Source organism: Amblyraja radiata, chromosome 18 (genome assembly GCF_010909765.2).
Source record: "Amblyraja radiata isolate CabotCenter1 chromosome 18, sAmbRad1.1.pri, whole genome shotgun sequence".
Classification (NCBI taxonomy): Eukaryota; Metazoa; Chordata; class Chondrichthyes; order Rajiformes; family Rajidae; genus Amblyraja; species Amblyraja radiata.
Window position 1 is genome coordinate 20,696,057 of NC_045973.1, and position 27,059 is coordinate 20,723,115.

At 41.6% G+C, this 27,059-nt stretch overlaps 1 protein-coding gene across 1 annotated transcript in view; it reads left to right on the top strand.

Moving 5' to 3' along the window:
* Positions 1-26,326, top strand: part of sec13 (SEC13 homolog, nuclear pore and COPII coat complex component) — a 43,079-nt gene extending 16,753 nt beyond the window's left edge. The window contains exons 4-9 of the mRNA XM_033036791.1: positions 2,241-2,392; positions 5,320-5,453; positions 5,814-5,947; positions 13,586-13,706; positions 17,144-17,290; positions 25,007-26,326. Coding sequence (XP_032892682.1) covers positions 2,241-2,392; positions 5,320-5,453; positions 5,814-5,947; positions 13,586-13,706; positions 17,144-17,290; positions 25,007-25,117 — 799 coding nt within the window. The 3' untranslated portion in view covers positions 25,118-26,326. The remainder of the gene's footprint in view (positions 1-2,240; positions 2,393-5,319; positions 5,454-5,813; positions 5,948-13,585; positions 13,707-17,143; positions 17,291-25,006) is intronic.
* Positions 26,327-27,059: the final 733 nt, after the last annotated feature.

Below are 27,059 nucleotides of genomic sequence, written 5' to 3' on the forward strand. Positions count from 1 at the left end.
CCCGCTGAGTTACTCCAGTTTTTTGTGTCTCTCTTTGGTTTAAACCAACATCTGCAGTTCCTTCTTACATACAGTGCTCTGCATAGTGTTTGGGACAAAGACCCATCGTTTATTTATTTGCCTCTGCACTCCACAATTTGAGATTGGTAATTGAAAAAATAACATGGTTAAAGTGCACATTGTCAGATTTTAATAAAGACCATTTTTATACATTTTGGTTTCACCATGTAGAAATTACAGCAGTGTTTATACATTGTCCCCCCATTTCAGAGCACCATAATGTTTGTGACACAGCAATGTAAAGGGCCTGTCCCACTTGGGCGACTTAATCCGTGAGTTCTGGTGGGGTTTTCCCTCGACTCATACTCGCAGCATGGTCGACACGAGGTCGTAGGAGGTCTTCGTAACTTTCCTTCATCCTCGAGAGTGGTCTCCGCGTACTCGAGGCCTCAGCTAGGTCGCGGCGTTTTTTTCAATATGTTAAAAAATGCCCACGAGTAAAAAAAGGTCGCCATGGAAAAAATCGATACCTTTTTACTCGTAGGTTTAGTCGTAGTAGGTCATAGTAGGTCGGCATGTTAGTCGTAGGTAATCGAGGGTAGTCGTAGATAGTCTTCATCATATTCGAAGGGAGGTCGAAGGAGATCGAAGGAGGTCGTCTTCACTCTCCACTATTTGGTTTCCAATTTTCCCGAAGTTAGTGGATGCTATTCGAAGCTAGTCTTCAACATAGTCGAAGGAGGTCTTCAACATGTCATTTTTTTAAACTCTTCTAAACTCGCCAATTAGGTCGCCCAAGTTGTGCAGCCCCTAAATGTAAATTAAAGTAGTCAGGTTTAGTATTTTGTTGCATTTCCTTTGCATGCAATGACTGCTTGAAGTCTGCGATTCATGGACATCACCAGTTGCTAGGTGTCTTCTCTGGTGATGGTATGCCAGGCCTGTATTGCAGTCATCTTTAGCTTATGCTTGTTTTGGGGACGAGTCTCCTTCAGTTTTCTCTTCAGCATATAAAAGGCATGCTCAGTTGGGTTCAGATCGGGTGATTGACTTGGCCATTCAAGAATTGACAATTTTTTAACTTTGAAAAACTACTTTGTTGCTTTAGCAGTATGTTTGGGATTTTAGGTATTTTTCTTTATTATAGAGATAATTACTCTGTCATCAGCTGTGGAGGTCTTCCTTGGCCTGCCAGTCCCTTTGCGATATGTAAGCTCACCAGTGCTCTTTTTCTTCTTACTGATGTTCCAAACAATTGATTTTGGTAAACCTAAGGTTTGGCTGATGTCTCTTAACAGTTTTATTCTTGTTTCTCAGTTTCATAATGGCTTCTTTGACTTTCATTGGCACAAACTTTGTATCCTCATGTAGATAATCAGCAATATAACTTTCCAAATGTGATGGAAAGACTGGAGGAAATACTAGGCGCTGAGAGCTCTCTTATACCTGCATTAAGGAGACAATTAAACACACCTGAGCAATTACAAACGCCTGCGAAGCCATGTGTCCCAAACATTATGGTGCCCTGAAATGGGGGGGACTATGTATAAACACAGCTGTAATTTCTACATGGTGAAACCAAAATGTATAAAAATGGGCATTAATAAAATCTGACAATGTGCACTTTAATCACATGTGATTATTTTTCTATTACGAATCTCAAATTGTGGAGTACAGAGGCAAATAAATAAATGATCGGCTTTTGTCCCAAACATTATGGAGGGCGCTGTAAATCTAATCACCCATTCCTTCTCTCCAGAGATGCTGCCTGTCCTGCTGAGTTAGTCCAGCTTTTTGTGTCTATTTGTGATTGGATTTAGTTTGCTTTGAAGTCTGAAGTTATGGAGGTATAGTTTCACACTGGTTGACTTATTGGAGCCCAGACATCCATCAGCTGGGGAATGTAATTTAAATAAGTATGTTTATTCTTTAGGGAAGAAAAAATGCTCTCCATTATGGGGACGACTTAATTGTCGTATAAAATCTATCTGGTTTGTTAATGCTCTTCAGGAATGGGAATCTACCATCCTTATCCAGTCTGGATAATAATTCCAACAAGTACCTATAGTTTTAGCTACTTTCAGAACCTTCCTTTCTTGGGAAACCTAACTTTCCAACAAGAATATAGCTTTAGAGACTCATGTAATAAGCTTTGGCATAAAATAATTAATTTACAAAACTACATAATCTGGAAGAAAAAATGGTCAATTGCATACTTAAATGAACAAATCCTTATTCAGCCACGAAGGTCCCGTGTGGCAGGTGGGCTGGGCTCATCCCATGTACGGAAACATCTTGGCATCTTGTTCCTATGACCGGAAGATCATCATCTGGAAGGAGGAGAATGGGACTTGGGACAAGATGTATGAATACACAGGCCATGATTCTTCTGGTAAGGATTCTTCTTTGCTATTCACAGTTCAGGATTGGAATATTCTTTTTTCAGAAGAACTTTCTGTTTTTCATTTTACTGGCTTGGGAATTCCCTAAATCTGGGTATCTCTTTAAGAAAGAGAAAAACACAAAGTGCTGACAGCATCTCTGAAGGGGATGTTTCGGCAATGCTTCGAAGGATCCTGACCTGAAACATCGTCTATCCATGCCCACCACCTGCAGTTCCTTATGTCTCAATCTGTTAAATTTTAAAGGTACAAATATCTAGTCAGATTTTTTTTTTCTCCAGCTGAACTCAGTCAAATACTAACTGTAAGCTTTCCAGGTTTTTCTCTCACAGTGCACAGTTATTAAGTATAAGTTGAAAGTATCACTGAATTATCCATATTCCTTACTCTGGTCAGTGTTGGACTACTGTGTATATTACAGCTTTTGACTCCACATTGTCAGACTTGTTTCATGGGGATATTTATGACTAGAAGAGAGAGAAAACACACTATGGCCTCATCAGCAAAAAAAAAAATTGCTGGAGGAACTCCGTGGATTAGGTAACATTTGTGGAGGGAAATGGACTGATGACATTTTGTGTCAGATCACTTCCTTAGTTGACAGATAATGTTTCGGGTTGGGGCTCTTCTTCAGACCTCCTGCAGGATTTCAGTAACTGCAGAAATAAGGAACTGCAGGTGCTGGCTTACAAAAAAGACACAAAGTGCTGGAGTAACTCAGCGGGTCAGGCAGTCCCTTGAGAACATGGATAGGTGACGTTTTGTGTCTCCCGGGGTTGAAATCTGTGATATACTCATTTTTGACAACGGAAATTTTCCACAAACATTGTTTTATTCATTTCTGACGTACGAACAGCTCTTGCGGAACGGAACCCTGTTGTAACCTGAGGACCCTCGTCATGGACAATAGATCAGAGATTGCTTTAGTGAGCAATTCAAAGAGAGATAGGTAACCAGACCAGAAGTTATTGTTTGAACTGAGTGCGAAGTGCTACTCTTCACAGAGTGAGGCGAATTAATTTCCAGCCTGTGCATCCTTATTTTATGAAGTGTGAAATTTGACACTTGATTTTAAAAAACACAAGCAACAAAATAGGCATGAGACTTACCCAACTCTTCATATTATGCCAGGTGCAAAGCTGTTCTAACCTGTGCATCTTAAAATAACTATGGCCAGATAATCCTAGTGGAAATTAGCCTTAAGGGGCTTGTTTATCTAGGCTGTTGCACAGCATGATTGTGCATAACAGGTACAAAAGATGGTTAAAGGTATTTATTTGAATTTGGGGGGTGTGAGATTGCAACCTTCAGGTGGTTAATTGAATGGTGGATCAGGCTTGAATAGCTGATTGAGCTGCTGCACCTGCATTCCAATTAACATTAAAATTGTTTTTGTTTCCTAAAATCAAATAAAAAATAATGCCTCTCTACTTTATCAAACTAGAGACACACATTGCAATACTTCCATTAAGAATTTCTGATGATATAATATCAATTGCTGGAGGAACCTCCAAATTTGAAGTTTGAAATAATATTTGAGTGGATTTCAAAGGCACGCGGTTATTCTCTTACAAATCCACCCACTACATTCAGTATCATATACAGGCTTGGCTATCACAAATATCTATTTATTCCTTTGTTAGTTGGGGGAATAACTTGGGAATTATGCAACAAAGTCCTGATGTTGACATGATTGACTGACAACATTTACAACCTGTGCGAAAGTTGTGACTCCAAACGTAACAGTATATTACTTGATGCCATTGACTGTTGTTTTACCAGGGTTTCTTAAAGCCATACCTGGGCAAATGTTGCCAATGTCAAGGGCAATCACTCTCTGCGTTTCTCTCAAATCCATATCTTTGGTCTTTATTTGGACCAAAAGTTATGATGAGGTTTGAGCCATCAATTGAAGCTCAAATTTGGCATCCAAATTTGACATTGGAGAGTGTAGATTGGTTATTGCATGTGAACCAATCATAGTAGAAATAGCATCACTAACCCCACCTTACTGTATGCTTTATATTAACACCCACTTCCTACACTCGTCAGTCTTGGAAGCGGTGATGAAGAACTAGCAACTAACAACTGCTGTACCGCTATATCATGTGTATTAATTAAAGATGACTTTAAACTCCAGACTGTGTAATATGCTTATTTACAGAGATTAAGTGTTATTTGATAACATTGTTATACAATCATGGAATAGCATGGACGCAGGTCCATCGGTGAACTTGTCCATGCTGACCAAGATGCCCCAGTTAAGTTAGGCCCCCTTGCCTGCATTTGGTCTATATCCTATCCATAACATTGTTCAATAACACTGTTGGTGGCAGATTCCATCACTTAGCTTATAATTGAGAGTAGGTAGATTTGATGAGTTTTGCTTTTTGTGTACTGGACATATCAAGGCAATTTTCCACACTGTTGTATAGATGACACAGTTGGAACTACATTCAGTAGGCTAATTCCTGGATGAGAGAATTGTCCCATAATGAATAGATAACGAAATACATATATATTATTTAGGGTTTAGAAGAAAGAAGGGCGATCATATGGAAACATATAAGATCCCAAGAGGCTATGATAGAGTTAATGTTGACGTTTCCACTAGAGCAGAAAACATGAATGAGGGGAAATAGTTACAAGATAAGATGTCCATCATTTAAAACAGAACTTTCAGAGGATGGTGAATTTCTACATAGAATATTGTGGAAGCTTGGTAATTGGGACACTTAAAGAGAGACATACATTTTGAAAGGTTGGGGGAAATGAAGGGTTTAAGGAAATGACTCAGAAGAGATGAGGCAGATCAGCCACGATCGATTTAAATGTTGGGGCAGGCTTGAGGGGCCAAGTGGCCAACTACTATTTTCTTTTATATCTTCCAAAACTAAGTCTGGTTTTCTTGTTGCAGTCAACTCTTTATGCTGGGCACCACACGAATTTGGGTTGATCCTTGCATGTGGTAGCTCGGATGGTGCAATCTCAGTGCTTTCGTACACAGGCGATGGTCAATGGGAAATGAAGAAAATTAGCAATGCACACACGGTAAGAAAAAATACAAAAATGTTTTATTAGAATAGCTGATCCAGAAGACAGTATTGGGGAAACCTATTAACTCCGTTTTTATTGCAAGCAAGCTCATTACCAAAACCACGGGAGAGTAAATCATGGAAGCGCAATGCACAGTAAAATTAGAGTCATATTTGTGAGTCGGTTATTTGCAATATTAAGGTGTCTTGATGGGAGTGAAGTATCCACTAATCTTCCTTCAGGCCAGACTAAGTCGTGTCATAATTTAAATCATTATACTGCATGCCTTTTTGATTCGGAGCTCCGATTTAAGTGTTCAATGAGCGATAGCATCTTGATTTTTGCATACAGCTGTTTTCATTTCTCCCCCTTTAGATCGGTTGCAATGCTGTCAGTTGGGCTCCTGCAGTTTTACCAGGAAGTCTTATAGATCAACCCTCAGGACAGAAGCCAAATTACGTCAAGAGATTCGTGTCAGGAGGCTGTGACAATCTGGTCAAAATTTGGAAGTAAGTTCTTTGAAAATTTTTATATACAGTTGCACAACCTTTTATCCGAAAGCCTTGGGACCAGACACTTCTCGGATTTCGGAATTTTTCGGATTTCCGAATGGAAGATTTTTAGCGTAGATTAGGTAGGTAGCGCGGGCAGCTTGAAAAGTCTGGAGCAGCTGCCTCCTCCCCGGAGAATCATTGTAAATCATTGCTTAAATGTTAGTCAGTTAGTTTGGAGGGATTTTATGTGGTGGTGGTGGGGGGGGTGAAGGGGGAAACTTTAATTCTTAGTCCCCTACCTGGTCGGAGAGGAGGGGAGCGGGCAATGCCTTACCGGGTCGCCGTGCAGTAAGCTCCGGAGCGCTGTGGCCGCTAACTCCCAACATCGCGGAGCTGGGGGCTGCGGGCGGCGCCGGTTGGAGCTCCGGCCCCGGCAACTCTACCCCTGGCTGCGCGGCGCTCCTAATCCAGCGCCGCCCGCGGCCGGACGCCCGCAGCCCCAGCTCCGCGATGTTGGGAGTCGGCGGCGTCGCAGCGCTGGGATACCAGCGGGGAGCGGGCAATGCCTTACCGGGTCGCCGAGCGGTAAGCTCCGGAGCGCTGTGGCCGCCGACACACAACATCGCGGAGCTGGGGCTGCGGGCGTCCGTAGCGGGCCGCGCTGGATTTGGAGCGCCGCGCAGCCAGGGGTAGAGTTGCCGGGGTCGGAGCTACAACCGGCGCCGCCCGCGGCCGGACGCCCGCAGCCCCAGCTCCGCGATGTTGGGAGTCGGCGGCCACAGCGCTCCGGAGCTTACTGCACGGCGACCCGGTAAGGCATTGCCCGCTCCCCGCCTCTCCGACCAGGTAGGGGACTAAGAATTAAAGTTTCCCCCTTCACCCCCCCCCTTCACATAAAAGCCCTCCAAACTAACTGACTAACATTTAAGCAATGATTTACAGATGTTTAAGTGTCTCCCCGGTCTCCGGGGAGGAGGCAGCCGCTACAGTAGTACAGACCTGGGTTGACCGTGGGTCGTTTCGGGTCACGTTTGGCGCCAAACGCGAGCTTTGGTGTGCAGACGACATCCTGGAAAAAATGTCCGGTTTTCGGAGCTTTTCGGTTTCCGGAACTCCGGATAAAAGGTTGTGCACCTGTACTGGGAAGTAAAGTCCTTTGTGGACAACTAGATGGAACTTCCGAGACTCGAGACTGCAGATATCGAAATCTGAAGTAAGAAACAATCTGCTGGAGGAACTCAGCGGATTGAGCAGCATCTGTGGAGGGGAAAGCAATTGTCAATATTTTGGTTCAAATCCCTGCTTCACGCCAGAATGGACAGGGAATATAGCCAATATCAAGGGAAAGGCCTTCCTGAGGTGCTGCAGCCGCAGTGGCCACTTGGATGACCTGAAGACGCGTGAAGGCAGAACCAGGAGGGAGCCGCTGGAGGGTGGGCTGGTAGGAGGGTGAACCAGGGTAATGCTTCCACTGCCTTCAAGGTTGGCTGCAGGAAATGCCTATTGGTTTACGAAGATGGCTGGGCGAGGAGAGGGACGTAGGTTTGCGAGCCGATCCAGTCAAAGGTGACGGAGAGAGGCCCTTCTGGAGGCTGGGGCTTACTGGGATCGGGAACTGTTCCAGTAGACCGAGCGAGCAGTTGGACCAGACTTTGGAAAATGTGCCAAAACATGGCAGTGTCTGCATGTGTAAATATGTCAAAAAGAGTTTCATTATGCACTCGCAGAGGTGACAAATAAAGGACCATTGAGAGTGGGAGAGGGTGAGACAGACCAGTAACTGATTGGTGGAACGAGGAAGAGTGGTATAATAGGCAGGTGGAGTCAGGGTTGGGGTGGTGGAGGGGTGGAGTTCATAGATTGGTACAATAGGCAATAGATGGAGACATTAAAAAGGCAGATGGAGTCAGTTAGGGGGAAATGCATGGAACACAAAAGCTATCAAAGCTGGAATGTGATCATTAAAATGGTGATAATGGAAACCATGAGGGAAGAGGTGAAGGGAAGATGGAAGCAGAACCAGATGAGGGAAAGGTGGGAGCCTTAGAACAACAACAGCATTAGTCAAGGTCACCAACGACCTGCTGATGGCTGCCGACTCAGGTTTTCTCACCATACTCACCCTCCTTGATTTGACTGCTGCCTTCGACACCATCTCTCACTACATCATCCTCGACCGTCTAGCCTCCATTGGTATCATCAACACATCACTCACCTGGTTCACATCATACCTCTCAGGCCGCACTCAGTTTGTACAACTTAAAAATATCCAATCACAACCCTCCCCAGTCACCAGTGGACTTCCCCAGGGCTCAGTCCTAGGGCCCCTCCTTTTCATAATTTATTTACTTCCCCTTGGTTTTAATTTCAGGAAATACAACATTCAATTTCACTGCTGCGCGTATGACACCCAGCACTGTCCACCAAACCCACTTCCATGCTTCCTCCCTCTTCCTTGTCTGACTGCTTAGTGGAAATTAAAACCTGGTTTGCTCACAACTTCCTCAAACTCAACAGTGACAAAACTGAAATTCTCCTTGTCGGCTCCAAATCCACCCTATCTAAATGTCCCAATTTCTCACTCACCATTGACAATTCCATAGTCCCTCGATCCCCTCAGGTCAAAAGTTTGGGTGTCATCCTTGATTGCACACTTTCTTTTGATAAACACATCAATAATCTCACTCGCTCTGCTTACTTTCGCCTACGCACTATCCACCATCTTCGTCCATCACTCACACCTAACAGCACTACTACTCTCATCCACGCCCTCGTCACCTCCCGTATTGATTATTGTAACTCTCTCCTTTCTGGTTTCCCCACAAGTCAATCCATAAACTCCAATTGGTCCAGAACTCAGTTGCCCGCATTATCACCAGAACCCCATCCACCGAACACATCACTCCCATCCTCAAACAACTGCACTGGCTCCCTGTTCAGTACCGCATTGATTTTAAGATTCTCCTCACTTTCAAAGCCCTCCACAATCTCGCTCCTCCATACCTCTCTGAACTCCTCCAGCCTTACACTCCATCCCGAACTCTCCGATCCTCTTCTTCCTCCCTGCTCTCCACTCCATCTGCTCGTCTGTCCACGATGGGGTTCAGAGCCTTCAGCCTTTCTGCCCATTGCCTCTTGAACTCTCTCCCACTATCCATCCGTACCATAGAGTCTCTCCCCACCTTTAAAACCTCCCTCAAAACTCACCTATTCAGACTGGCCTATCCCACGTAACTCCACTTTCTATCAAATTCATGGATATGTTGTTATTGTTTTGTTTCATTTTATTTATATATTTGTAATTTGCTTGTTTTAACTGTAAGGTGTCCTTGAGTGTTCTGAAAGGCCCCCATAAATAAAATGCATTATTATTATTATTATTATGGACCCTGGAACATTTGGGAAAGCGAAGCCCAGAGTTGTGGGAGACAAAGTACTGAAGGCAGAACTTTTCACAATTAAGAATTTAATCTGAGAGAGGGCAGCAGAGAAGTATGAGAAAAGATTTGCTTAAAATATATGGAGCTGAACTGCCAACATTGGGCGTTTATTAGGACTGAGAATTAAAATTAAAAGGAAAGATAAAGGATTCCTTAATTTTCCAAGGCCTGGGGAAAACAATGCGCAAGAAGAGATCAAACCTCGGCTCCTCTGATTCCTGTGATTCATTACTGCAGCAGTCACATGCTGAGCCACATTAGAAATTTTTTTAACTGCAGTTTAATTTTGTTTTAACAGTGCCCAGAGCCTAAGAAGTGTTTATAAAATTCATGGTCTGAGCGTACCAACTCACTCGAGTATTTGTCACCTTTGCCTGCCATAGAATCATAATGGGCCCATTGGTCCATCATGTCCATGATTACCATGAAGCCTGTCCATGACAATCCCATTTATCTGTTTTAGGCCTGTATATCTCTATTATTTTCTTTCCAAGTACCTGCTGAGATGCCTTTTTAAAAATTGTAATTGCCTCTGCCTTTCCCACCACCTTTGGCAATTTGTCCAGTGAACCAATACCCTTCATGTAAAAAAAATACCCCTCTGATCTCCTTTAAATGTTTCCCTTCACACCTTAAACCTATACCCTCTCGTTCGAGACTCTCTTAACCTGGGAAAAAGTCTCAGACTATCTAATCTATTTATGCCCATTACAATACAAATTTATTGTCATTTGAGCCCCAGTGAGACTCAAACGAAATTTTGTTTCCACAGCCATACAAACAAAGACAATGTCCTACAGACATACACACAATTAAGTTCACACAAACATCCATCACAGTGAACCCACTGTGATGGAAGGCAAAAGTCCTTTCTCTTTTCTCTTATATTTATATTATATTTATGGGCCTCAACACATCACTCCTCCGGCTGCTATGTTCATGTGAGAATAAACCCAGCATATCCAATCTCTCATCATAACTGCATTGCCCATTCCAGGCTATAGTCTGGTGAATCACTTCTGCACTCTCTCTATTGCTACCCAATCCTTTCTCTCGTGTGACAACCAGAATTCTACACAATACTCTAATTGAAGTTTTACCATCGTTTTGTACAGCTGCAACACATCCTCAGTGTTTTAACCCCTGAAAACTAACGTTACCCCATGCCTTCTTCATTACCTCATCCACCTGTAATTCCATTTTCAGTAACCTATGGACTTGCACCCCAAGGTTTCTTTGCCCATCAACGGCACTAAAGTCCCTGTTATTTACTCTTTCTGTCCTTCCAGAATGTGACTTCCCAAAGTGCATTACTTCACAGATCTGGATTAAATTCCATCTGCTACTGCCCAGCTCAACTTTGCATCTGATCTGTGTCCCATTGCGTCTTTAGGCAAACGTCTTCACTATCCATGACTCTATCAATATTTGTGTCGCCTGTAAGCATACGATTAAACTACCTACATTCTCATGCAGGTCATTTATTTATATATTACAAATAACAAATGTCTCAGCACCAATCTCAACAGTACACCAGTTGTTATGGATTTCCAGTCAGAAAAACTCATCCATCCTCCACTACCCCCTGCCTCCTATCACCAAGTCAATTTTGTTTTTAAATGCCTCCCACTTATCAATGTTTTTTACGCCTCCAACAGCTATTTCCAAACTAACTACCCTATTGAAATTTGAAGTCTGGAGAAGTCCTGAACCCAAATGTCATCTGTCCATTCCCTCCACAGATGCTGCCTGGCCTGCTGAGCTCCTCCATCACTGTGTTTTGCTATGGCTACTGATCTGTCTTGTCTGAATCTGTCATGGAAGTCCTACCATAGATGGGTATTCCATTCCCTGTGTTGTGCATAAATATTAAATAAATGCAAGTTGTTTTTTATCGACCCATACTTGAAAATAGATTATTCTCTATTAACAAGCTTTATGATCATTTTCAGACTTCCTTTCATGCTGTCTTGCAATGTTTTGACCTGGGTTTGGTGAACAGTGAAAATAGTTGCAGCCCTGGCAGAACATAATCTGTTTTTCCCAAGTCTTTATTCCAGTGGGGCTTCTTGTATAGCAGTAAAGATTTCTAGATTTTTATCTCCCTAACACGAGGGCACTGGAGCCTGGAGGAAGCTATCTAACTCAGTAGAAGGATGACATGAATCCTGAGAACCTCTGATTTCTGAGGTTCACAGCCGTAAGAACAGCTCAGTCGCATGCTGAACCACATCAGGAAAGCATGCATGTCTCTGCAAAACTTAGATTCATATTTTACTGTAACCAAGAATGTGCCTCTTCAGATGTGATTTGCTGCCACTTGGATACTAAGTGAGTTATATCCATCAGTTTTTATTTAATAATGAGGTTTCCAATGAATTGTGCAGCTAGTGACAACATATCACTTCCTGGCATTTCCGGCTACAATTAAACTGCCACAGTTCCCTTCCCTATGCCTCCTGACAACAGACTGACAGTAGCTTGAATCTGTACTGAATCTGTAATTCAGACAGTAGCTATGGGATTGCATGTGGGATTGACATGTGCACGTTGTTGGAGATTTTGTTTTAAAGCTTTCTTTTTGACACCTTTCATTTTCCCCTTGTGTCTAGCATAGGCTGCTCTTGAACTCAGTATAAATCTACCCTGATTGATTAGGTGGTAAATAAATCTGGTTGTTGCAGTTTAAAGCTTGTTTCTATCAGTTCATTGTCTTTTTGCATGTGTTAATAAATAGACGCATTGGACTGATTTTAAAAATGGTGGCAGAAGAAATGCTTAAACACAGCCAATGTAGGCAATTTTTTCCCAAATTTCATATATGTGTGGAAAAAGTATTTTGTACTAGATGGTACAAAAAACACCAGGGCTACTGCAGTATTGTTGATTACCAGTCTCACACTTTTGGCCAAAGATACTATAGTATCCGCTATAGTATCTTTGCTTTTGGCATTGGTTTTAAAAGTCACGTGACTTTGATGCCCGGTGCCTCAGGTCAGCTGATCAGCTGCTCCTTGAGGTACCAAGGTCTAAGCGGAAGCTCAGAGGGGATAGAGCCTTTTCTGTTGCTGCTCCGGCACTCTGGAACACCTTGCCGCTGCACATCAGACAGGCCCCCTCACTGTCCATCTTCAAATCCTCCCTAAAAACACATTTTTATTCTTTGGCTTTCGACACTGGCTGAGGCATTGCTCCTGTTTTTAGTGCTTTTAATGTCTTTTAATTTTTAGTGTGTTTTTTATAGTCCTTCGTTTTACGGTTTTTAATGGTTTTTAATTGTTTGTAATAGCTTTTTGTTCATGAGTTCTCATGTACAGCACTTTGTGGCAACTGCAGTTGTTTAAAGTGCTTTATAAATAAAGTTATTATTATTATTATTATTATTAAGTGCTCCTACCAGCCGTGAATTATACTTTATCAGAGAGAGCTGGCTGTATGTGATTTTTTTTCCCCCTTTAGCACAGATAAATGGAGCTTTGAATTGCATGGAAGTCATGATAGTTTTCTCTGGAACGTCGGAGGTTGAGGGGACACTTGATAGAAGTATACAAAATAATGACAGGCAATGATGGGGTAGACGGTTAGAAGGTTTTTTCGCAGGATGGAAATGGTCAACACTCAAGGGCATATCTATAAGGTGAGAGGAGGAGTTGAATGAATATGTGCAGGGCAAAATTTTTATTTGCATAGAGAGTGGTGAGGGCCTGAAATGCTTTGCCAGGGATGGTGGCGGAAGCAGATACGATGGTGACGTTTAAGAGCTTTTAGATAGGCACATGGAAGTGAAGGGGATCCAGGTATATGGATCATGTGCAGGTATATGAGATCGGTTTAGCTTGGCATCATGTTTGACACAAATATTGTGGGCCAAAGGGCCCATGCCTGTGCTTTACTGTTCGATGCACCTTCTTTGCCCTGCATTGAAAGCTCCGTCTCCTGTCATCTAGACACCAAGCCCTTGAATTCTCCTGCTAAGCTTTGCTTCCCTGATGGTTCAACATTCACCTTTATGGCAATGTTTTGGTTCCATCTTAATGTTTCCCTGGGCATAGTCAAAATTAGTCACTAGTACACTGGTCCATTTTACAGATTGGGGCACTGAATATTACAAGATTTCTCTCAGAATATTGCATGCAACATATTTTCTACAAACATTTAGCCTCTGGTAACGTTTAAAAATATTCTGCCTAACTTGATTCTGTTTGTGTTGCAGAGAGGAGGAAGGCCAATGGAAAGAGGATCAAAAGCTTGAAGCCCATAGCGACTGGGTTCGAGATGTTGCCTGGGCTCCATCTATAGGGCTTCCCACAAGTACAATTGCCAGTTGCTCCCAGGTAATTAAGTAGAGCTAAGCTATATAAGTAGACTCTGGTGAGTCAACAAAGAGCAAGATAGTTTGATGAGATAGTTTGTTATGCAGCTGAATGTATATATTGCAGCTCTTGGAGCGAAAGATGCATTCTGTCTTGAAATGGTATGACAACGAGTGCAACAATGGTTTCATGAATAAGCATTGGGATGTTTTCAGCATACTTGCATGCTTCCACAGACTTGAGGCAAATCAAAGGGGAATGGGCCTGTAAACCAACTTTATGAATTGGGTGCCAAAGCTTGTAAACTGCTCCAATTCATGAGGTTAATGCAGTGTGGTCTAGTAAAAATTGTTGATTAATTCCATAAACAATCAAAATGTCTTGAGTATACAGGCAATAAAAATAATTGTTTCTTTATGTGTATAGTTATTTATTGAGCAAATATGACTGACTGGATGCTCCGGTGCATTCCTAAAAACGTACATGCAAGTTAATTGTCCGTTATCCTAGGTAAGTAGCAAAAGGAATCAAAGGGTGTTTGATGAACATGAGAGAATATGCAGGGTTGCAGAGCAGTGATGGAATTATTCTGCCAGGAATTGCCATGGCCTTGGTGGGATAAATAGCTTTGTTAGTTACTGGTGAAATGCTCAGTTATTAAAAAAGTATTTGTGTTCTATCATTTTTTACTTAATTTACAAACAAATGCGCAGTAGGAGATTCCTGGCATTAAGACTGTCTGCTATTATTTTTTCAATTACTAACTGGAAATGCATTTATCCACATGACTCGTACCTAACATTAATAACATTTGGTTTGAATGAGGAACAGATGAAGCAAAGATTTGAAAATGGATGGCATGTATCAAGACCAAGGTCATCATGATTCAGTCTCAAATGTTAACATTGCACTCGGATATATTAGGCTGTGGGCCGAGCATCAAAAATGTGTCTAGAAATCAACTTTTGTGACCCATGTCTCGGAACTACATGAAATTTTGCACAGATTTAGATAAAAATATAATTGAGAAGGAAGTCATAACTCATCAGTGCAAAGTTGCACATTAATTAATTAAACTAATTAGAAAAATAGATCAGAAAAGTAAGCGCCATCTAGTGTCCGATGCCCATATTACACCATGGGGAGCCTATTTCCGTGTTGCAGTCTATTTAAACCATATATTATTATACTATATATATATAAACACACACACACACACACACATATGACTTGTGAATATGACTGTAATCATATATAATTATATTATATAAAAACAATATAATTATGAGTGTGTTTTTTGAATGAGACTGCCGCCGAGGTCCGGCTCCTGAATCCGCCTAATTAATGGGTGAGGGCAGTTTCTGTGGGTTCCCCCGTTTACTGAACCCCACTGCCAGTGTGCAGAGTGGGGGGTCACGGCCATAGTGGGACTGGGGCAGTGCCAGGCTGGGGGAAGGCTAAGGCATCTTCCACTGTCAGGAAAATGCTTAACCCTAACCCTAACTCGCCCCCCTTCCAGTGCTGCCCACAGCTGGAGCTGGAGCCGCTTTGGGACCGGCTGCGGGCTCCGTACATGTGGCCCCGCAGCGCGTCCACCTCGGCCAGCATGCCCTTCTGAATCATCGTGGTGATGATGGTGGGGAGCAGCACAGCCCTCCACTCTGCCCGGGCCGCCTTCAGCACCACCATAGCGCCAGATCCGTCAGTCCACCTGCTCGCTCACTGCAACACCGGCCTACCGACAGCCCGACCGACCCCTCGCAGCACCCACCGGCTGTCCGACCACTCGCAGCACCCACCGGCCGACCGACCACTCACACCATCCACCGGCTGCTGCGATTGGTACGTGTAGTAACTAACAAGTGTGTCGGAAAAAAGTGGTCAATATCATCTTCACAAGGCTGAAGTTTGAGAAGTTGCCGGGAGCAGTCTTGCGGCAAAAGCGTGGCAGCAGTGACAGCAGGTCACATTCCCCGCTCCCTCCCATCATCAACCTCGGGGCATTACGATTCTCGCCCTTCATTCCCACTCATCGGGAGGGAACTGTACAGGGACAACATTCTCCCTGACCACAGAGTGAAACATTGATTGCAAGGAGCTGGTTGCAACCGCAGAGCCCATACAGAATATTAGTAAACCTTTGTTAAATAACGTGTGGAATAATGCAGTTTAATGGTAATTAACAGTTGTGAAGGTTGGAAGCCAGCGGAGGTACTGCCAGTCAGACGAGAGCAGGTGAGATTTAGACAGTGTATAATCCATAGCACCTCAGTGTACAATTTCATAATATATACTAAATAACAGGGCTGACAGACCTTGGCTGGGAACCTGGGGCTGACCAAAATTGTTCCCAATTGGGCCCCGCACCTCTTAAGGCCGACCCTGCCCGGCCACTATCACGACCCACCGGCGGCCCAACCCGGCTGACCACTCTCATCATCCACCGGTGGCCCGGCCACTGTCACGACCTACTGGCGACCCGACATCCTGACCGATCCTCCACAGCAACCATCGGCCTACCGACAAGCCCGACCGACAGACTGACCGACTGACCCTAACCCTAATTCTAACCCTAGCTCTACATTTGTATTTATAATTTTTATTTAATTTCACATCATAACTTTATAAAGATAAATCAATTGAAAAACAAAATGATCAGCAAGGTTAGAAACCTTGTTATTGTTTTGATGTAATGAGGAGGCAGCCATGATCCCAGGATCCTCGCTGCCTAGCGACCATAAAACAAAGCGCGGGATTGGTCAATTTGCGTCCGACCTCAATGTCAAACGTGCATTGATTGGACAATTACTACTCGGAAAATTGGTCGTTTTTCTCATATTTAATAAAAAATGTGCAGGTTTTGGTTTCGATGAGTTTCAGGTATGATTTATATAATATATTTACACAATATGTTAAAAATTCAGGTAGTTCCGTGAGTTGAGTCACTAACTTGAACGATAAAGCTCCTCGACCCACAGCCTATATGAGGTGTTACTTAACACTATCTTGTTTTTTTCTGCTGTTGATTTGTCTTTCACCCTGTAGTACTTTAACTTGCCAGCAGAGGTATTGAAATCAAATCTGTGCTGATTTAAATTTGCACATTCAAATCTTTGGCTGTAAAACTGATGGTTTGATGCCTGAGTGAATTTATTCCCAGTATTGGGTCTGGGAAGTAGCTTTAAAAGTCATTGATTTTGAATAATTGCAAAAAGAAAATGATCGGACACAGAATTACGTGTTGCATGGTAAATTGCTTTAATAAGCTCCTTGAGAGAGTGTGCAAAACAGAATATGTATTAACTTTCAAAGGAAGCTGGATATATACTTTGAGGTAAGACCTCCGTGGTTATGTAGAAAAGGCTAGGAGGCTAGCTCTTCTGGAGTCTGCACACTCATGTGCTGAATAGCTTTCATCTGTCCATAAGATTCCATTATTATTATTCTATTCCTCACAGGATGGCAGAGTTTTTATCTGGATTTGCGATGACCCTGCTGGGAATGTGTGGACGCATAAACTGTTGCACAAGTTCAACGACGTTGTGTGGCATGTCAGCTGGTCCATCACTGGGAATATCTTGGCCGTCTCTGGAGGTGACAACAAGGTAATGGTTGCTTGGATATGACGTGTGTGCTCTAATATTAAAATATTGAGCAGGAGTGGTCGATCTGGCTCCTATGGCATTCTCCATCATTCATCCAAATTATGACTGATCTTCTACCCGTGCCATTTCCGGTAATATCCTCACCCTTTTATTCCCTTAATGTTCATAAATCTTTTGATATTTGTTTTGAATGAATAATATGACTGAGCCTCCTCAGCTCTCCAATGAGGGTTTTCCAAAGGTTTCCCATTCCTTTCCATGAAGATATTTCTCCTGGTCTCAGTCTTCAATGGCCTACCTCAAACCTCCTAGGCTCCTTAGCCAGAAAAAAAACATCCTCCCTGCACCCAGACTGTATACTCCTCTCCATATTCTAATCTTCAGAGAATAGTCATGGTCCACCCAGAAAATGTGTCCATATGATTCACTGCTAGAGCATCCCTAAGAATTTATGCAATGATTGTGACCTCCTCAATCACAGTCTGGTACGGAAACACTGACAGTCACTCACTACACAGATTACAGCGCATTGTCTCCAAGGCCTCCAGGATCATCAACTCCCCCCTCCCCTCAATCCATTCCATTTACCTCCAACGTACCTCAAAACGGGCAATAAACATAGAAACATAGAAACATAGAAATTAGGTGCAGGAGTAGGCCATTCGGCCCTTCGAGCCTGCACCGCCATTCAATATGATCATGGCTGATCATCCAACTCAGTATTTCGTAACTGCCTTCTCTCCATACCCTCTGATCCCCTTAGCCACAAGGGCCACATCTAACTCCCTCTTAAATATAGCCAATGAACTGGCCTCGACTACCCTCTGTGGCAGAGAGTTCCAGAGATTCACCACTCTCTGTGTGAAAAAAGTTCTTCTCATCTCGGTTTTAAAGGATTTCCCCCTTATCCTTAAGCTGTGACCCCTTGTCCTGGACTTCCCCAGCATCGGGAGCAATCTTCCTGCATCTAGCCTGTCCAACCCCTTAAGAATTTTGTAAGTTTCTATAAGATCCCCTCTCAATCTCCTAAATTCTAGAGAGTATAAACCAAGTCTATCCAGTCTTTCTTCATAAGACAGTCCTGACATCCCAGGAATCAGTCTGGTGAACCTTCTCTGCACTCCCTCTATGGCAATAATGTCCTTCCTCAGATTTGGAGACCAAAACTGTACGCAATACTCCAGGTGTGGTCTCACCAAGACCCTGTACAACTGCAGTAGAACCTCCCTGCTCCTATACTCAAATCCTTTTGCTATGAAAGCTAACATACCATTCGCTTTCTTCACTGCCTGCTGCACCTGCATGCCTACTTTCAATGACTGGTGTACCATGACACCCAGGTCTCGCTGCATCTCCCCTTTTCCTAGTCAGCCACCATTTAGATAATAAAGATCATCTCGGACCCCTCCCATCCAGCAAGCCACCTTTTCCAGTCTCTCCCTTCAGGGAGGCGCCTCAGGTCACTTGCTACAAAATCCACCCGCTTTAAAAACAGTTTCTTCCCCTCAGCAATAAGAACACTCAATTCCCTCCAATAACAGTCAATATTAAGGACTTTTGATGTATACAGTGTCTTGTCTATGGTCTTTGTCTGTTCTTTTGCACTATGTATTGTTGGTGAGATTTGTGATTTGTGATGTGGTATGGATGCACTTTATTACTGTGACCTGTGTTGTTATTAGTGTTAATGTGACTAAAGCAGTGTACCATCATGTACCGAACCCAAATACCACCAACCCTGGTCGTGTGGCAAATAAAGATTCTATCTTCTATCTATCTATCTATCTATCAATGATTGTGACCGTTTTAAGACTGGTCTCTGGACTGATTTGACTTTTGGAATCTAATCATAAAGTTATGTTTCAGATCTAATTCAAATCGTTACCTTGATTTTAGATTATGGTCCATAACGCTCTCTGACTGATCTGACATTGTATATATCATATAAATAATCTTAGTGCCTGAATTGAATTTCAAGCCTACCATTTAATCCTGGCCGTCTATAACTCTGTCTTCAATTCATTGAGCTGGGATACATGGGATACATTGAATCCAACGGCAATCAGACTTCCTCAATTGTATTCTGCCAAAAGCATGCATTTAATTATTTGGTGTGGAGGATATTTTCATCGGTAAAATGTGTGCACTAAATCAATGTCTTGCTTAACATCCCATATTTCATGCCATGAATCTTATCTAAGTCTTTAGTCAGTAGTGCATTGAAACTAATTCTGTGTTCCACAGTTGATTTTTTTTTAAATGGTCTATGTATAAAAAACTACGCCATGGGGAGGGTAGAGAAATGTTGTTTTAATCACATTTTGAGGAATGGGTGACGGGTGCTGACCTTGAAAGATACCTCATTGTCTCGGGTATTTCCCTTTCAGACCATGTGCATCTTTTGCCTATTTGATGTGTCTGTAAATATTTCAATTTTTTTCTCTCAAAGTTGGTTGTTCTCTCTCAGCTCATCTGGACAGTTAAGAGGTATTGCATTGTTGAGGGCAGCACAAGTTCATTACTGTTCTTCCCTCAGCTGTAGATATAATTTTGAGCAGCGTGTCATTGGGAATAGAGAATAACATGGATATAAACTTCCAAGAATAATTAACTGCGGTTCTTCTCATTGGAGCTCATCTGGCCTATTTCGCTTATTTAATCATATTGGGAAGTGCCTTTGCTGACTTAATATGGAAGAGTTCACCTTGTGAGTTCAAGAGACTTAAGACTGATGGTGTAGCGCAGTGTGAAGGGAATACTGCATTATTGGAGATGCTATCTTTGAAGTGGACATAGTAAAATTTGTAAAGTAATGGAAGAAGTCCAAATATGTATATATATATTTCAAACCAATGTCACTGTAACATAGTATCTGGTCATTATTCCATTTACTGTTTATGGAACAATCCTCTGTGCAAAGTAGTGCCTGTATTACTTCATTTCATTTTATTGACTAAAGTGTTTCTCCCATGTTAAGTTTCTGAATGGCTCCTTTATGATGCAGGTTATTTTATTTATTTTTAACATTGTGCTTGTTTTTTAATCATAAATTGTAGATGACTGATATTAGCAAGATTATCAAGTCTGATCTTTAAATGACACCCAAATCATTGGCATTCATTTCCTAACTGAGTGCTCTTGAATCAAAATGGGATTAGTGCAGGATTAGTATAGAATTAGTAGAAATGGGTATTTGATGATCAGCATGGTTCGGGCCCATTCAGCCTAATATTCAGCCATGCTGGTCATCAAACACCCATTTACACTAATCCTACACTAATCCCATTTAATTTTCTTTCATTCTCTTAATTTCCCCTAGATTATACAATTTACCTATACACTAGAGGCAATTTACAGTGGCCAATTATCCTACGAACCCTCATGATTTAGGGATGTGAGAGGAAACTGGTGTACTCAGAAACCATGTGGTCACAGAGAGAATGTGCAAACGACATAGTACTGGAGGTCAGGATTGTAGTTGTACTGGAGTTGTAGCGCAGTGGTTCTACCAGCTGCACATTACACCATCCTAACTGTGTGCCTGTGCCATCTTGAAGTAAATGAGTGAAGAGTTTAAAGGATTTTGCAAATAAAACATGGAAGTGAGCAAGGATCACATATCACCCAAAAGGCATATTTCTCCAGCCAAATGCATTAGAAAATATGCCAGGGTAATATGAAAATCTGACAGCAACGTGTCACCAATTCTGGCACTTTAAACACAAATTTTATTCAGACAAAAATAGAATCTAGTTTGCCACTGGAGAGTTATTCACAGGTTGGTTAATCTAAGCTTGCAGTTGTGCTGAGCAAGAGAATGAGAGCTTCAATTGAATGGCAATTTGAGAAATGGAACCTGTAATAGTGAGCTGGTTGCCAAAATTACTTGTCATAAAACAGTTGGGTTATCACATTATGCAGAAAAAGTGGGGCCCTATCAGTACCGCGTTCCAGCTTTTTCCCCATATCCCTTGATTCCCTTAGCCCGAAGAGCTAAATCTAACTCTCTTGAAAACATCCATTGAATTGGCCTCCACTGCCTTCTGTGGCAGAGAATTCCACAGATTCACAACTCGCTGAGTAAAATATTTTTTCCTCATCTCAGTTCTACCCTTTATTCTTAAACTGCGACCCCTGGTTCTGGACTCCCCCAACATCGGGAATGTTTCTCCTGCAATTCCTTCGCAATCTAAATTCCAGCGAATACATGCCCAGTCGACCCATTCTGTCATCATATGTCAGTCCCGCCATCCCAGGAATTAACCTGGTGAACCCACGCTGCACTCTTTCAATAGTAATAATGTCCTTCCTCAAATTAGGAGAACAAAATTGCACACAATACTCTATGTGCGGTCTCACCAGGGCCCTGTACAACTGCAGTAGGACCTCCTTGCTCCTGAACTCAAATCCTCGCACATTAGCCATTGGTCTTCACTGCCTCTGTAACTGCATGCTTACTTTCAGTGACTGATGTACAAGCACACCCAGGTCTCGTTGCACCTCCCCTTTTCCTAATCCACCAAAGTGGATAACCTCACATTTATCCACATTTTACTGCATCTGCATGCTTCTGCCCACTCACCCAATCTATCCAAGTCACCCTGCAGCCTCATAGCATTCTCCTCGTAGCCCACACTGCCACCCAGCTTTGTGTCATCTGCAAACTTAGAGATGTTACATTTAATTCCCTCATCTAAATCGTTAATATATATATGTGTGTTTTTACAATACTGGGCACAAAAAGTGTGACATCATACATACAACTGAAGTCCACAAATAAATTATTTCAACATGATTCAGATTAATCAACAACCCTCACAGCGCCAGTACATGACAGGGAGAGATAGTTCTTGAAGTTTGAGAAAATTTGATTAACGAACAAAATTCCTTGTTGGGAACTATGCGTTTTTTTACACTTTATGTTTGATGTCCACCATAACAACCGTTACATGAAATTTAGAAAGTCTTTTTTTTCTGAAGCATGATAGCTGATTTCTTCACTTTTTGAGGCTGTTTTTCAGCCTACAAATGTACTTTCTTGCTATAAACATGGAGTATGTGACCAAATGAGCAATATTCCTGTTATCTACTGAAACGTGTGTTACGCGCGTTACACAGTGTCCAAGGGTGGACACCAAAATGAAAGTAGCTTCTGTTTCTTCCAGTACTTCTTTTTTTGTAATTTCTTTCTCATGTTTTGAATAAACTTTATGGAAGTAATTGTCCATACATAATAAGAGACTGCAAGTACATAATTTGATGGAAATATAGCTACTGCAAAATGCTGGTGTTACGCGTGTGATGATGGACACCAAAAATATTCACTAATTTTGGCATGCAGCAGCTTTCACAGAACCTTGATATTAACGTTACTTTCTCATCATTTCATTATCTATTGAGTTCTTCAAACTAGAACATTTTCAATCTCCTTAGAAAGTTCTTTGGTCTTAATTTACCATTGTGGTGTAATGGTGGTTACTCTAAAATAGGGTGGACACCAAGAGTAACCACCATTACACTCTGAAATATGGCCATTCAGAGCACTTAATGCCAAATTCATTAAAAGTTTTGCTTATTACTGTGAAACATGCATCTCTGCAAAGCAACAAACTTGAAAATGTCTTGAATTATTTGAAATTGCCTCTTGATTTCATTGTGTCAACGCATATCACATTTTTGTGACCTAAAAGTTGATATTTTTGAGATATAAACTGGTTGAATCTGGGAATTAATTTAATTCCTAACTTAATTTTATCTCTACTGTCTCTTGCACATTTGAGCAATAATTCCTGAAAAAATTAACACCATACTACTTGAAATAGTGGCGATATGACAGTTTTAATGTTCTGTACTAAAATCTCTCCAGTATTGTAAAAAAACACATATTGTAAACAACTGGGGTCCCAGCGCTGAGCCTTGCGACACCCCACTAGTCACAACCTGCCATTCTGAAAAGGACCCGTTAATTCCAAGTTTTGTTTCCTGTCTGGCAACCAGTTCTCTATTATGTCAATACCCTACCCCCAATACCATGTGCTCTAATTTTGCACACTAATCTCTTGTGTGGGACCTTGTCAAAGGCTTTTTGAAAGTCCAGATGCATCACATCCACTGGCTCTCCCTTATTCATTCTACTTGTTACATCCTCAAAAAATTCCAAAATATTAGTCAAGCATGATTTCCCCTTCATAAATCCATGCTGACTTTGACAAAACCCGACTTTAACAAAACCCGTCACTGCTTTCTAAATGCGCTGCTAGAGCATCTTTAATAATCGACTCCCCACTACCGATGTAAGGCTAACCGGTCTATAATTCTCTGTTTTCTTTCTCCCTCCTTTCTTACAAAGTACAGTTACATTGGCTACCCTCCAGTCCACAGGAACTGATTCAGAGTCGAGAGAACATTGGAAAATTATCACCAATGCATCCACGATTTCTAGGGCCACCTCCTTGAGTACTCTGAGATGCAGACCATCAGGCCCTGGGGATTTATTTCCCTTCAGTCCCGACTGTTTACCTAACACCATTTCCTGACTAATGTGGATTCCCTTCAGTTCCTCCCTTCCACTAGATCCTCGGTCCCCTAGTATTTCTGGGAAATTGGTTGTGTCTTCCTCAGTGAAGACAGAATCAAAGTACATGTTTAACTGTTCTGCCATTTACTTGCTTCCCATTATAAATTCACCTGCCTCTGGCTGTAAGGGACCTACATTCATCTTCACTAATCTTTTTACATACCCAAATAAACTTTAACAATCAGTTTTTATATTCCACACACGCTTTCTTTTAAACTCCCCCCCCCCTCTTAATTAACCCCTTTGTCCTCTTCTGTTGAGCTCTAAATTTCTCCCAGTCCTCTGGTCTGCCGCTTCTTCTGGCTAATTTATATTCTGGAAGAATCATCCGATGGATCAAATCTTCCAATTACGATTTAGAAATTAACTTAATTTAAGCAAATATGTGCAATAGTGCCACGCTACTGTTAGATTGTCACTCTAACCCTCATTTAAAAATATATATTTAATGAAAAAGAGCTGCCTTTTAGCCGATGCTTGATCCTTGCCCACATCCACATGGTTCATTTGCAACTGAATCTGTCATTCATTTACTTTTCAAGGCGGCATAATTAGGACGAAGCAATGTGCAGCTGGTCGAACTGTTGCCTGACACCTCTAGCAATCCCAATTAAACCATGACATTGGATGCTGTCTGTTTGAAGATTGCACGTTCTCCCTGTGACCACATAGGTTTTCAACTGGTTCTCCAGTTTACTACCATTTCGCTAAAATGTGTGGGTTGGTACATCCGTCGACCACTGTAAATAGCACCTCCAGATGGGGATGCAAGGAAAATCAAAAGGACTTTGTGTACGATTTGTGTAAATGGGTGCTTGATGGATAGCATGGATGCAGTGGGCTGTAGGTCCCGTTTGCATGTAGTTTGGTTTTGTCACCCGAGAGCAGTTAGACTAGGAAATAAATGTCAATCTTGGGAATGGCAGATTTTGTTTTTAATTGGCTCTTTATTGTTCACTCTGTCCAATCTCAAGATGAGAAAATTGGCTTAGAGTAATTTTTAAATGAAATGTCATTTCATGACAGTGTAAATTAGAGACAGTTGCTTTACATCATGGATGTTTCTAAAAAAAAGAGCACTAACTGTGTAACGCGTACATTCCAACACCTTAAACGTTCTTCCCGTTTTGTCTTTGCAGGTCAGCTTGTGGAAAGAATCAGTGGAAGGCCAGTGGGTTTGCATCAGTGACGTGAATAAAGGCCAGGGATCAGTGTCAAGTGTCACAGAAGGCCAACAGAATGAGCAGTGAATGGCAAAGGACCACTGCAGGAGTGCTGCCCGACTTGTATATTTGGCAAAATGAAATGGATTCCAAGAAAACTGGGAACAAAAGCATAATGTTTTGTGTCTGGATCCTTGGACTGATTATGGGTGGGGAAAAATATATTGCTACAAGGACTTGTCATTGGTGTGTAAGGAGGACCCTTTATAATTGCCACGTTTAGGGTGCTTTTCGGGGAAGTAATAGAGGTTTTTAAAAGGAGATGCTGTTTGGCCAAATTGGTTGTCCTTGGAATGATTATAAGGCATAGTGCAATAAATGTCTGTGATGCATTAATTTAAAATATTATAGCTACCATTAGCTCGTCTATCACCGTGTGATAGCATATCTCCAGAAATAGAGCATTTGAGGAATTTAAAATAAATACTCCAGGACAGCACAATTGTCAGTCGAGTGCAACCAGTGCATACTCCTTTGGTTTGTGAGTAGTGAGTACATGGTTTCTTTTTTCCCCATAAAATTTGTAAAATGTTGCTTGGTCAGTGGTCATGAATTGCTCCTGTCCAGTATCTGTCAATTGATTTCAGTGCAGCATTTGTAGACATTGAAAAGCAAGCCCCTTTATAAAAAAAAAAGGAAAGTTGCCTTGTAATAAAACTATAGGAGATTCAAATTGTATCACCTGCCTTTAAATATAAATACATTATCATCTAAATGTTGCCTATCAGCTACATTTCTTCCCCACGTTGGACCCTTTCTGCTGCATGCTCTGACTTGGCCATACATTTTAAAACAGTTATGTTCATCTACCAGAAATTAAATGCTGGGATTTAGTTGAGCTAATGACTGTTGAAGTTCCTGATTTTCCTGCACTTCAGGCATAGGCCCAAGAAGAGAAATTGACCCATTCTTCAGTTTAGAATAATGTGCATTCTAGCTGTAACTGCAACACTTCAATTTCAAAGCCCATTTCTCCCCGACAGACCAGACTGAATGCATTGTTTAAGTTTCTGTGTGACTGAACCTTTGGCTGAAGCCCATTTTAATAAATATTTTTTCCTACATGTAATTCAGACTTTAAACTCCAGGAGTTTACAGGAGCATGGGCTGATTTAAAAAAATTCATTACGAAGACTAGAAATTAAGCCATTTGGTTTAAATACTTATCACTTGTTTCCTGTGGTGCGCTGACTCATTGGTTTACATAGAACTGTTAAATAAATTGATACAATATTATTGCTTGTTGATGTGTTTTTCTTGCTTTTTTTTCAGCATGCTGATCTATTCATAAAAGGACTTGGCATAAGCTGAGTCAAGAATGCTTTGCAAACTTGGACCATAATTGTAAAATAATTGTTATCTGTATGTCTTTATATTTTATTTTATGTGATGTTTTATTTTCCTGATCCCACATCACTGTTGGAAAGAATGCGAGCAAAAGTACAGATCTAAAAGAAGGTAACAAGAGTTAATTTTCCAAAACCCTGCCAGAAATTTTATTTCATATGTGCACTTGTTTATTTTGTAGATAGTACTGTAGTATACTATAGTACGGAGCAGTACTCCGTGGCAGCCATCGTCGGCGCCACCATCTCACCATCTATATAAATAGATATAAACAGATATAAATCTGCGTTTGTTTCAAATCCAATAAATCTTTAAGGTGTGTTTCCCAGAACTACAATGACTGTGTAGGAAGGAACTGCAGATGCTGGTTTGCACCAAAGATAGACACAAAATGCTGGCCTAACTCAGCAGGACAGGCACCACCTCTGATAGAAGGAATATGTGACGTTTCGGATCGAGATCCTTCTTCAGATGATGACTAGGCCTAGGCTTGGTATAGTTATAGTAGCAATGTTACAAAATTTTGAGATTTTAAAAATCAAGTCTGTAATTTATCCCATCAGATAAAGCATAAAAAGAAGTTTAATTTGACACCTAATTCACTTTCATATCTTCAGTATTA